Raw genomic sequence first — 13,404 nt, 5'->3', positions numbered from 1 at the left:
GCGCAGCAGGGCCAAGGTAGGATCCCTGCCTGCCCTGGCTCTGCGCTGCTCTGCTCTCCGAGGTGGCTTGCTCCATAGGCGCTGCCCCCGCAGCTCCCATTGGCTGTGGTACTCAGCCAATGTGAGTTGTGGAGCCGGTGCTGGGGCGGGAGCAGCGTGCAGAGAGTCCCTGAACCCCCCTCGTCTAGGGACTACAGGGGCACATCGGCGAGCCGGTACTTGCAGCTGCAGCCCCAGGGGGGTGGGGGCACCGAGGCTCAGGGACCAGTGTCCGGCCTGCGGCGCGGAGACTTGCCGCGAGCCGGATGAAAAGAAGCAGTTGGTCACATCCAGCCTGTGGGGTCCCCTTAGCCCAAGGCCCTTGGCTGCAGCCCAGTAAAGCCCCTGCGTTAAATTCGGCCCTGCCTGTTGTCCATTCCTAGCTTCTGGAAAAGAGAGGCTAGAGACACCATCCCTGCCTATCCTGCTTAATAACCATTGATGGACCTATCCCGCATGAACTTATCTAGTTCTTTTTTGAACCCTGTTATAGTCTTGGCCTTCACAATATCCTCTGACAAAGAATTCCACAGGTTGCCTTTGCACTGTGTGAATAAATGTCTCTTGAAGTTCTTTCCAAATTTCAACAGCATCAGCAATACAGCAGCAATCTTCTGCAGTTTGTCCAAGGCTATGGAAGTAGGTTTCAGTATATTCAGCACACCTTCTACATTTCTCTTTAGACCAATTTGTCTAATTTGGCTGTGATCGTTCCATCTATTTTGTTACAATTTTCTTCACAAATTGTCATCAGAATATGCTAGTTCTTAATAATTTGCTCTAAACACTCAACCAATGAATTCCATTGTACATCTTGGGGGAGAATTAGTTTAGATTCTCTTCATGCTCTCCTGTATATGCTGTGCCCTGAAAGCCAGAAACCTTGGGCTTTAGTGACTTCATAAGGAGAGCAACTTCCAAAGATGTGGAGTTTTTGCTGAATATAGCCTGTTGCCAGGGCCCTAAACATTGAAACTAGGGTCTGTCAGAAGTCTCCAATTGACCATGTGTCTCAGGAAGTCACAAAAGCCAATACCTAAACCATATAGAACTTTATATTTTAACATCTTGTATTGCACTAAGAAACAAATTGGAAGTCAATGTAGCAGATTGGGCACAAGTGTAATGTGTTCAGCTTGCGTTGTCCTGCCAAGTAAGTGGACTCCTGTGCTTGGACAATCTATTTCAGTGTGATCGGTTTGAACGTTATTTCATTTACATGTTGACCAAGAACCCAGTCCTGTACAGGAAAGCACATCTTCAGAAAGCGTGTCACACCAGAAGTAGCCTGCTTTACTTACCATCTCTGGTATATATATATATATATATATATAAAGCTCCAGTGTAGCAATTCTGTTCCATGTGCTCCTCTGCATTGTGCAAGGCCCTGTACACACCCTTTAAGTCACTGCCTGTGGAGTAGTATAAAAGGCTGGTGGTTCTGGATGTGGGAACAGGATATGTCATGGACTCTGACTGCTGCAACTGGAAACGTGCCAGTGATAAATGTTTCTTCAGATCCAGGGCAAAATAAATTGCCTTAAGCAATGACTGCTGCAGGGTGCAGTCTACATTTTGGGGAAGGACATGTACTTCTGCAGTGTATGTATTCAAACTGCTAACATCTGCATTATACCTTCTATTTGCAAATTTGGGGCCGGATTCTTATTTACATTCAGGCCACTTTACACTGCTCCAGCAACATTAAACTCTGCCCCATTAGGGCAGGAGAAGTTGATATAATTATTCAAAAAAAGAAACAATATTTTATTTTAACTTAGGACTCAGCAAAAGCAGAATATCTGCCATTTGCTGAGCATGCACTATACGGTTCTGCTTTTGTTGAGTCCTTACTGGAAATGGTCTAGTAGGATTCAGAGAGCATCCAGGCTAAAGGCCCAGTCCTGCGAGGTGCTGACTGTCCGTGACGGTAGTGGGAGTTCAGTGTGCTCAGCACCTTGCCGAAGGAGGCACTAAATTAGACAACGCCCACCCAAAGATGGACAAACCCAAACGCCTCACAACATCCTTCACCATTGTTACTGACAGACTAAATAAAAATCACGGCAACCTTTTGCAGCAACTGTTTAGCTACATGCAGCAACGTGACGCAACAGCTTAAGAAAGGCAGCGAAAAAACACACTATTCAATGTAATTCCACATCAACAAGGGGAATTTAGATAAGGTTCACCCAGGAGTCTGGAATTAATTTACCCGACTGTTATGAAAATACTGATCTATCATGACTACGGGTGGGAAGGATCTCAGTTTTATGCTTCCTTGAAATTAGCAAAGTAAGTGGATTTTGCCGCTCCCAGGAGGACGGACAAGCTTGTATAAAATTGTCCCCGTTTTCATTTCATGATATTGTGTGACAGGCCATCCTGTACTGAGATAAATGTCAGCAAGAATCCCAAATTAGCCTGGCTTTACTTAGAAGGAAGAAGTCACTATCTAGGTCTCAGAAGCCAACCAGGGCAGCATTTCTCAAATGCGGCCACCATGGCCTCATGCAGTCGGGGGCTTTTCTTGCAGGCACAGCCTCCTGTGCAGCGATTGGAGCGCAGGGGCAAAGCAGCAGCCCCTCCCCTTGGGCCTCCAGCAGAGCTTGGGCCCTGCCTCCTTCTGAAGACACAAACACTGGAGAAGCAGGCAAGCCAGTAAATTTCCCACCTTCCCAGGGGTGGTGGGGTTGGGCTTCAGGGATGGTGGGTGGCAGACTCCAGTTGCAGAGCTTTGGGCTCTGGCCATGGGCCCCATCCTGTGGTTCCAGTCTCATCACCCTGCCCCTCTCCCCCATTGCCCATCCCCAGCTGCTGCCTTCTCCAACCCCAGGCTTCATCTGTGCAGTGGCAGGCATGCTCTGTCCCCTGATTGCTGGGCCCCAGGCTCACCACCCCTTCCCCATTGCCCTTGGCCCCCACCGCCTTCACCAGCCGCTGGGCCTCAGGCCCCAGCCAAAGGGCTTTGGGTTAGGCCCTGGCTGTGCAGTGGTGGGTGCTGGCCTCCACTGCACCCTCTGGCCCTTCACTCACCCATCCCATTGCCCCTGGGTCCCACTGCCTCCCTCAACCCCCATCCAGCCCCTCCCCTAGCCCCCTTATTCATTCCCTCCATGGCTCCTGGCCTCTGCTGCCTCCCTATTCACTTTCCCATCCAGGGCTTAACTTGTCCCCAGGTTTGCCGTGGCTGAGTAAGTCTGCTGTGAAAAGTTATATTTGTATGTTAATATCACTTTTCACAGCAGACTTAGCAACTAGCTGGGAGGCTGTGAAAAGTGATATTAATACACAAGTATCACTTTTCACAGCAGCAGACTTACTAGCTAGCAAGTCTAAAAAGAACAACCAACCAAAAAAGCAAAAGAAACAACAAAAAGGGACAAGAACATGCAAAACACATTATTTGTTTCTATTCTGTGTAGGTCCAGTAAAGAACAGAGACAACTATACATTATTTTTATCATTGAGTCTGCACAAATAAAATCCAGATATAAATAAATTACACTGGACATGTATAGTGTATATTGATTTATTTTTCCTAAAGTTAATTAAACATTTTAGGAAAAATTGCCAAAGCCGCTGCCAGCAAGAGTTGGTGGCTGCACTCTGAGGCCACTAAAAATGTGTTGTGAGAACCCCAATGGGTCTCTATAATAAAGATGAGATGGTCAGAGAAAGTCACACTCTCTGCTGGCTGTGGCGACAGTCCCATCTATGCTGGAAAATCAGCTGTGTGTGGGGCCCCTTGTTCCAATGTTATTCCTCACCCCCCAAGAGGTTTAAAACCTGGGTCAGCCTGGCAGTCCAAATTAGGGTGGCCAGATGTCCCGATATTGTCAAGACCATCCTGATATTAGTGGCTTTCTCTTATATATGCAACTATACCCAGGGCCATCCCTAGCTATTCTGGGGCCCTACGCAGCCCCCCTGCGAGGTGTGTGTGGGGGCGGCGGGGCTGGCTTGGGGGGCAGAAGGGAACCGCCCCACAGCACTCACTGGCGGCATGGCAGGGGCCACGTCGCTGCACTTCCCGCCACCTGTGAGTGCAAGCCCAGCCTTGCTGCAGTCCTCAGGGGAGTGGAGGTGGGGCTGGGGTGGAGCAGGGGATGGGGCTGGGGCGGAGCAGGGGATGGGGCCATGGGGAAAAGGCAGGGCAGGGGCTGGAGCAGCACACAGCTGTGCAGGGCACCAGGAACTGTGGTGCCCTACACAGCTGCGTACTTTGCGTATGGGTAGGGACAGCCCTGACTATAGCCCCGTCCCCCTCCACCTCCCCGCGCAAAACTCCCGATTTTCCACACTTACTATCCGGTCACCCTAGTCCAAGTGGGCCCCAGCCATGCTCTCAAGGCCAGGGCCGGCTCTTAGGTTTTTTGCCACCCCAAGCAAACAATTTGCCGCCTCCAGCTCTGAGAGCACAACTGCACAAGCAAAAAATAAAATAAAATAAAAAAAAGGACGGCTGGAATGCCACCCCTGGACTTGTGCCACCCCACGCACATGCTTGCTTTGCTGGTACCTAGAGCCGGTCCTCCTCATGGCATGCCCAAGAAGCCTGCCAAAGGCTGCCTGGTGCACAGGGGTGCTTTGCTCCCATCTAGGCTGAGAGGCTGTGGGATGTTTCACTCACAGCAGGAGCCCAGCCTTGGTTTTGCAGTGCACCCAGCAGCAAAGCTGGGCAGGTGCCTGCGGCCCCCGCCCGCTGCATCCTGGAGGGCGCAGGGCGTGGGGTGACTGGGGAAGGAAGCTTGTGCAAGAGCAAGTCTGAGGCCCAAACCCCCACCCAGGAGCCCAGCCCAGCCTCCCGGAGAGGAACTTCCCACCACCGCAGCCAGACGGAGGAAGCCGGGGCTGAACGACACAGCGCCTCTCCCGCCCCGCAGCACAGCATGGGGCAGCCGCCGGCGCCGGGCAACTAGAGCAGCCGCGGAGCCTTTCGAGGAGCGGGCCGCGCCCATGGCGCCCTGCAGGAGGAAGGACCCCCGGCGCCCCGGCCCCGCCGCGCCCCCGCTGCCCTGGGCGCTGCTGATCGCCCTGGCTGGGGCCGGGGCCGTCGTGTGCCAGCCGCGCTTCGCCCTGCCCGTGCGCATCGACAACATCGCGGCGAGCGGGGACAGCCTCCTGCTGGCGGGCGGCAGCTGCCTGTACAAGCTGCACCCGGCCCTGGGCCGGCCGCCCTCCGGGCAGCTGCAGCTGGCGCCCGCGGGGGCGCAGGGCTGCGCGCAGCCGGCGGGCACCCACAGCAAGCTGCTGCTGCCGGACCCGGAGCGCGGCCGCCTGCTCACCGGCTGGACGCTGCACGGCGGCAGCTGCCAGGTGCGGCTGCTGGGTAACCTGACGGCGCTGTCCAACCAGAGCGAGGTGGTGAGCTGCCTGCCGCAGGGCTCCACCACCGGGGTGCTCTTCGCGCCGCAGCCCAAGCAAGGCCGCTTGCTGGCGCTGGCCGCCACCTACTCGCTGCCCGACACCAACCTGACGTGCGCCCCCTCGGCCTCCGACGCCGACACGGTGCTCACCGTGCGCAGCCTGCCGGACCTGGGCCTGATCCGGGGGGAGTTTGGGACGCTGAAGCGCGCCGGCGCGAACCCGCTGCACTTCGTGGACGCCTTCCTGTGGGGCGCGCACCTCTTCTTCCCCTACTACCCCTTACCCCCGGCGGCGCATCCCAGCGTGGCCGTGCTGAAGTCCCAGAAGGACCCCGCCGTCCTCAGCCTCTTCGGCGAGCTGCGCCTGGACTGCGGCGCCCGCAGCACCCTCCTCTCCTCCAGCCTCCTGGAGCAGGCGGGCTGGTGGGCCGGGGTCTTCAGCGCCGGGCCGGGCGAGCGGCGCTGGGACTCCACCGCGCTCTGCATCTTCGCCATGCAGGACATGGAGCGGCTGGCCGGGCAGAGGAAGGAGCCAGCCGCCAGTTGCGGCCCGTTACAGAAAATCAATGAAAATCGCCACTGTGTGAGTCTCCCCTTCGCTTCGGTGAAGCTTGTTGCCCTCGGAGAAATAGATCAGCTGGCCCCCGTCAAAATCCCCCCCCCCCCCCCGAGAGCCCTTGAGTTTCAGGGGAATTCTGATCCGGAGCCAGCACCCAGGGACCTGGCTCCCCACAAGGCTTAGAGAGAGCTTTATATTTTAAAAACCTTGTGTGAACTCGCTGATCCTTGAGGTAGATACTATCATTCCCCTCTGCAGATGTGGGAAGGCAGACATGTTCATGGTTACCTCTCAAATGAGGGGTAGAGCCAGGATTGCAATTTAGCAGACCTTGCTTCAAATCCCCTACACTCAGCCTCCTACCTCCTGTTGCCATCTAGACATGCTTTCTCCCCTCCACCCCGTAGTGCACCATGCACATCTCTGGGGCTGTGTAAATAATAATAATGAATACTAAATATTAGGGCTTTCAATCACAGTTAACCCACACACTTAACTCAACAAAATTAATTGATTAATCATACTTATAACAATAGAATACTAATTGAAATGTATTCAATATTTTGGATGTTTTTCTACATTTTCAATATTGATTTCAATTACAACACAGAATACAAAGTGTACAGTGCTCACTTTGTATTATTATTTTTGATTACAAATATATGCACTGTAAAATGACAAAAGAAATAGTATTTTCCAGTTCATCTCGTACAAGTACTGAAGTGCAATCGCTTTATCTTGAAAGTGTAACTTACAAATGCAGATTTTTTTTTTTGGTTACATGACTGCACTCAAAAACAAAATAGTGTAAAACTTTCGAGCCTACAAGCCCACTCAGTCCTACTTCTTGTTCTGCCAATCGCTAAGACAAAAAAGTTTGTTTACATTGAGGGGAGATACTGCTGCCTGCTTCTTATTTACAATGTCACCTGAAAGTGAGAACAGGCAAAACAAACAACAACAAAAAAGACAAGAACGTGATCTGTAAAGAGAGCCCTGGTCTCTGGCAGATCCTCCAACACCCAAGCATTCTGCAGTTTAACCCACTGCCCCTTCTAGATTGGGACAGCCTTGTCCAGTAATGGATGGAGTATTTTGGAAATTTCATGAGAAGAGGTTGCTTCCCTAACCACAGTTAGGGAAGCACTCTTGAGATCTTTCCAAATAAAAGCTGCAATATAAATGTAAAATATATTAAAACTAGCTAGTCACAACAAATAAGATTAAATATCTGTCCCTTTCCACATGGAATCATAAGATTAGGTGTGTGAAATCCTGGCTATATTGAAATCAGTGGCAAAACTCCCATTGATTTCTATGGAGCCAGGATTTGACCCTCTGTTTTTAGGTGTCAGTAACTCACTTTGATTGCTGTGGTTACTGATGGTAAATTGAATGAAAGGAGGTAATAAAAAGTCTCTCCTTCCCAAACAATGGTTATTTAGAAATTGGATTTTGGATGCTGGTTCTTTCATTGTCAGTTCTTACATGATTTCTTTACTGGCAGTGTAAGGTGTTTTATCAGACTGTCATCCATGGCAAAAGTGAATAATAAACTTCCAATAGCAATCCACACAAAAAACCCAAAATAAATATTTTGCACAGCTCATATATCAGAAATTCTAGTGAATTGTTTTTTTGTAACTTTTAAGGAAATGGGTCTAAGGAGTGCAAATACAATCTATTTATATGGCTGTCATCACCATGGTATCTAAGTATCTAAATATGAAAGACCAACATTCATTATTTTAAAAATAGTTCTGTCTTAGACTACAAGCATAGTCCCATTATTACAGCAATAACTCCAATCTTTCAAAAGGCTTATCTTTACTGGAAAATTAGGTTGTGTTAGAATATGACCATGAGGAGTTGGGTTAATTAACATGATGCTAAACACAGCTTTGCTGTCAGTATAGACAGGGATCGCTATGTTTAACATGTCACTAACTGGACCTCTAGAGTTAATCATGACCAGCTGACACAATGTTAAACTTCATTGGTTCCTGCCTACATTGGCAGTAGATAATGTTTAACATGACATTAAATTTGTGACTGAACTCCTTGGGGGAGAATTGTATGTCCCCTGCTCTGTTTTACCCACATTCTGCCATATATTTCATTTTATAGCAGCCTTGGATAATGACCCAGCACACGTTGTTCATTTTAAGAATACTTTCACTGCAGATTTCACAAAACACAAAGTAGGCAGTAGACATGTTTAACATTGTGTTAGATAATGACTTCTGAGTGTTGTGTTATACCATGAGCTAATTGTCTAATGAAGCCAACCCAAAGGAGGCATGATATTCCCTTTATTATAATTAGGGCTGTCAAGCGATAAAAAAAAAACATGATTAATTGTGTGATTAAAAACATTAATTGTGATTAATCGCACTGTTAAACAATAATAGAATACCATTTATTTAAATATTTTTGGATGTTTTCTATGTTTTCAAATATATTGATTTAAATTACAACACAGAATACAGTGTACAGTGCTCACTTTATATTTATTTTTGATTACAAGTATTTGCACTGTAAAAAAACAACAAAAATAGTATTTTTCAATTCACCTAACACAAGTACTGTAGTGCAATCTCTTTATCATGAAAGTTGAACTTACAAATGTAGAATTATGTAGAAAAAATCTGCATTCAAAAATAAAACAATGTAAAATTTTAGAGCCTGCAAGTCCACTCAGTCCTACTTCTTGTTAAGCCAATCACTCAGACAAACAAGTTTGTTTACATTTGCAGGAGATAATACTGCCCGGTCCTTGTTTACAATGTCACCTGACAGTGAGAACAGGCATTCTCATGGCACTGTTGTAGCCAGAATCGCAAGATATTTACGTGCCAGATGTGCTAAAGATTCATATGTCCTTTCATGCTTCAACTACCATTTCAGGGGACATGTGTCCATGCTGATGATGGGTTCTGCTCAATAAGAATCCAAAGCAGTACTGATCGACACATGTTCATCTTCATTATCTGAGTCAGATGCCACCAGCACAAGGTTGATTTTCTTTCTTGGTGGTTTGGGTTCTGTAGTTTCTGCATTGGAGTGTTGCTCTTTTAAGACGTCTGAAAGCATGCTCTACACCTCATCCCTCTCAGATTTTGGAAGGCACTTCAGATTCTTAAACCTTGGGTTGAGTGCTGTAGCTAGCTTTAGAAATCTTACGTTGGTACCTTCTTTGTGTTTTGTGAAATCTGCAGTGAAAGTATTCTTAAAATGAACAACGTGTGCTGGGTCATTATCCAAGACTGCTATAAAATGAAATATATGGCAGAATGTGGGTAAAACAGAGCAGGGGACATACAATTCTCCCCCAAGGAGTTCAGTCACAAATTTAATTAAAGCATTATTTTTTTAACGAGCGTCATCAGCATGTCCTCTGGAAACATGGCCTCTGGAATGATGGCTGAAGCATGAAGGGCCATACGAATGTTTAGCATATCTGGCAAGTAAATACCTTGCAATGCTGACTACAAAAGTGCCATGCAAATACCTGTTCTTACCTTCTGGTGACATTGTTAATAAGAAGAGGGCAACATTATCTCCTGTAAATGTAAACAAACTTGTTTGTCTTAGCGATTGACTGAACAAAAAGTAGGACTGAGTGGACTTGTAGGCTCTGAAGTTTTACATTGTTTTGTTTTTGAGTGCAGTTACGTAACAAAAAAAAATCTACATTTGTAAATTGCACTTTCATGACAAAGAGATTGCACTACAGTACTTGTATGAGGTGAATTGAAAAATACTATTTCTTTGGTTTATCATTTTTACAGTGCAAATATTTGTAATAAAAAATAATATAAAGTGAGCACTGTACACTTTGGACTCTATGTTGTAATTGAAATCAATATATTTAAAAATGTAGGAAAATATCCAAAAATATTTAATAAAATTCAATTGGTATTCTATTGTTTAACAGTGCAGTTAAAACTGCAATTAATCGCGATTAATTTTTTAAATTGTGATTAATTTTTTTTACTTAATCGTGTGAATTAACTGCGATTAATCAACAGCCCTAATGATAATTCATTGTTCATTATACATATTTGCAGGAAAGACACAGAAACAAATGCAATTCCATTTTAAAAAGTCATTTTACAAGCACAAAAGGATAGGATAGGTAAACACAACACGTGTGCTCACTTCATGCATGCATGCTTCATCTTCCAGATATTTCTACTTGCATTCTTCTGTCCTCTTCCCTCAAAAAAGTGCAAGGTGGTTCACTTGCATAATGTGATGCCCTTTCGAATCAAAAGTGTGCATGGGTTCAAAATCTTCAGAAAAATAATGCACAACTTGTCATTCAATATGCAAAACTTAAAAAAAAAAAACCTGTAGAAATCGATAGGGCTTTTGGGCACCATGTATCCCAGAACATCAACTGTTCATCATAAAAAATGTGTACCCATGCAGCAGGTAGCTGGCGATGTGTATGCTTTACATTCCAGCTCTTTTAAAGATAGGGTTGTTATCTGGCTACAGTCATGGCAACATGAATATGTCGTATTATTACCACTGCCTTGAATTGGAGCTCTGAGCAACTCTTGTGGCTGGTGGACTCCTCTGAACATAACCCTGCCTTTTGCCAGCAACCCTTAAAAAAATACCCTTTTAAAAAAATATTGCAAATCCTGGTCCTCTTGACCATGTTCTAAATCAGTGATGTGTGGTATGGTCCAGGCTAGTGTACATAGACCCATCACGTTGGCTCTCAGCAAGGTTCAGGATGCTACATTTTGATCTTGGGAATGCAGCCCCTCAGTAAGAGCATACGGTGACATGCCACAACTTTGTAACAGCACTGTTTTTTTGACTGATTTGTGTGGGAATCTCCTATTTGTCCACATTCACACACTGCTGCTTGCACTTCATGAATGTTGCCTCTGCATTGTGGTTCTGAGTGACATGCAAAGGGTCTGTATTGCTAAGGGTATATGCATACTGGATCATCTGTATTCCTGCATTTCATGGGACAATGGTTTGGAGATTCCTCTATAAACTTGATCCTGAAAGGTATTGAGCACTCTGGCCCTGATTTAGCAAAACACTTAAGCATGTGCTTAACTTTAAGCACACCAATAATCCTGTTGACTTGAAAGGAACTACTCATGTTTAAAATTAAGCATAAATTTTAATACTTTACTGCATTGAAACTGGGTGGGTGGGTATGATTTGACACAATATTGCTACTGTGATCAAACAGAACTTATGCTTTTGTTTTAGCAATGGATTTAAGTGTAGCATTCCAAACAAGTATGTTTAAAATCTGTCTCCACCAACTTTATTTCAAAATATATAACTCCAGTGCTCACTAGGCCATGTGTTGCATTTTTGCTTATGAGACTGGACCAATTATGCTATGATTTCATACAGTGGGGTTTGCACATGGCATTTTGTCCTAGGTTGCTACATTTTTAGCAATATACAATATATACACAATTTATAGCTATGCCAACAGGAGAGTGGGTTTGTGGGGGGGGGGGGGGGAAGAAAACCTGGATTTGTGCTGGAAATGGCCCAACTTGATTATCATACACATTGTAAGGAGAGTGATCACTTTAGATAAGCTATTACCAGCAGGAGAGTGGGGTGGGGGGAGAGAAAACCTTTTGTAGTGGTAAACACCCATTTTTTCATGGTTTGTGTGTATAAAAAGATCTTCTGTACTTTCCACAGTATGCATCCGATGAAGTGAGCTGTAGCTCACGAAAGCTTATGCTCAAATAAATTGGTTAGTCTCTAAGGTGCCACAAGTACTCCTTTTCTTTTTGCGAATACAGACTAACACGGCTGTTACTCTGAAACCTAGCTATATGATGTGGCACTCCCAGCAACTCATGACCCAAAATTAGCATTGAGGTGAGCGAGGGGACAATACCATACCTCAAACAAAATTGTATAGTTTTGTAATTTTTTTGTTCTCCTTGCTTTTTTCTGATCCAAATTTCTCTTGCCTTAATTTTGGGTATATCAAATTATAAATACAGCTGAAATATATGTCGTAATGGACACTGCAATAGAAATTACGTGCAGATGAGCACATTTTTTGCTCAAATTAATGACTGCTTTTCCCAATGAGAAATCACCAAATTCAATCTGACTTTGTTTTCAGAAATTTGGCTGTGTACCAGTGACCATTTTTTGGATGCCTGCAATTCTGAAATGGAAGCTCCATGGCTAAAATACATGAGGAATACCTGTTCCAATGACCTTTGAAGTCAATGGGAGTCTTTCCTTTCAATGGGCTTTGGGCCTGCCCTGTGGGAACTACTGGAATATCACACCCTGCCGAGAGATTAGGATTTTGTGCATCATACATTAGCATACATGACTCTGTAAATAGAGAGAGTGGTTTAGAATGTTATCTCCTCACATTTAAGAACCTGTAACTGAGGTCAGCAGTTGCAAAACAAAAAGACTCAGGAGCATTATAGGGAAAATTCTAAAATTCTGAGTTCGGCATGTGTCCACATGGTGAAGAGGAGCATTTGCTACATTAAGATGCTTCTGTTATGAAATATTAAGATCTAAATGGCTACTGAAAGAAAAGAGCTTTTTGCTGGTCTGCTCTCTGTTATGTCATATCACTAAAGAGTTGTAACAATATGATGTTGGTACTTTTGCCCATATGTTCATAAGAAATGAGTAGGTAGATTGTGTAGTGTGTGGTCCATTATTCATCAAGCATGATTAAAAACCTTGGGCCAGATTCTTAGCTGGTGTAAATTGGCACAGCTCTGTTGAAGTCAAAGTATGGAAGTCAATAGAGCTGGACCCAATTACCCCAGCAGAGAATTTGGTCCATTAATTTACAGACACTAAGTATTTAAATTTTGTTATAACTGGCCCTCAAGGAGTCAAACTCTTTTAAGAAAAGATTTAAGGCTTTCAAAATACTGTTTAGTGTAATTAATTTTGCAGTAGTCTAGTCATCCAAAGTACATTGCTAGACCATTAGTGTTACGTTTGCTGTGACAAGAGTATAGGCTTCCATAGCCAGTATATGTCACTTGAGGTTGTCATAGGTAATTACTGATTAAATCTTTGTGTCCAACAGGAATGAGTTCTAAAAATGTCTTTGTTCAGTATGGGGAATTAAGCCACAGGAATCTTGTAAATTCTCCAATAATCAGTTCCCAGCTAAGAGTTGCCTTGCGTCATCTGGCTTGACCAAGTATTTTTGCTTGAAACTTTTGAGAGACGGGTAGGGAGCCGTTGAAGAAGAGATTAGCTTCCTTGGAATCATGTGTAGATCAGAGGATGGTTAAGTTAGCAGGGGAGAACACAGTTCCAAAATCTATACTCAATAAAAAAACAAAGTTAGGCCATTGCACAAATATTTGCTACACATTTCTCATGTGCTCTGTGTCCTGATCAGATTGCTGCATTTCATGTTATTTTGAGGGAATCTGCATG

At 45.2% G+C, this 13,404-nt stretch overlaps 1 protein-coding gene across 1 annotated transcript in view; it reads left to right on the top strand.

The window, feature by feature from the left end:
- Nucleotides 1-4,894: 4,894 nt before the first annotated feature.
- PLXNC1 (plexin C1) overlaps nt 4,895-13,404 on the top strand; it is a 94,012-nt gene continuing 85,502 nt past the window's right edge. The window contains exon 1 of the mRNA XM_073327529.1: nt 4,895-5,991. Coding sequence (XP_073183630.1) covers nt 4,999-5,991 — 993 coding nt within the window. The 5' untranslated portion in view covers nt 4,895-4,998. The remainder of the gene's footprint in view (nt 5,992-13,404) is intronic.

Source organism: Lepidochelys kempii, chromosome 1, assembly GCF_965140285.1.
Source record: "Lepidochelys kempii isolate rLepKem1 chromosome 1, rLepKem1.hap1, whole genome shotgun sequence".
Classification (NCBI taxonomy): Eukaryota; Metazoa; Chordata; order Testudines; family Cheloniidae; genus Lepidochelys; species Lepidochelys kempii.
Note: the sequence above shows the minus strand (reverse complement) of the source record. Positions and strands in the feature narration are given on the sequence as shown.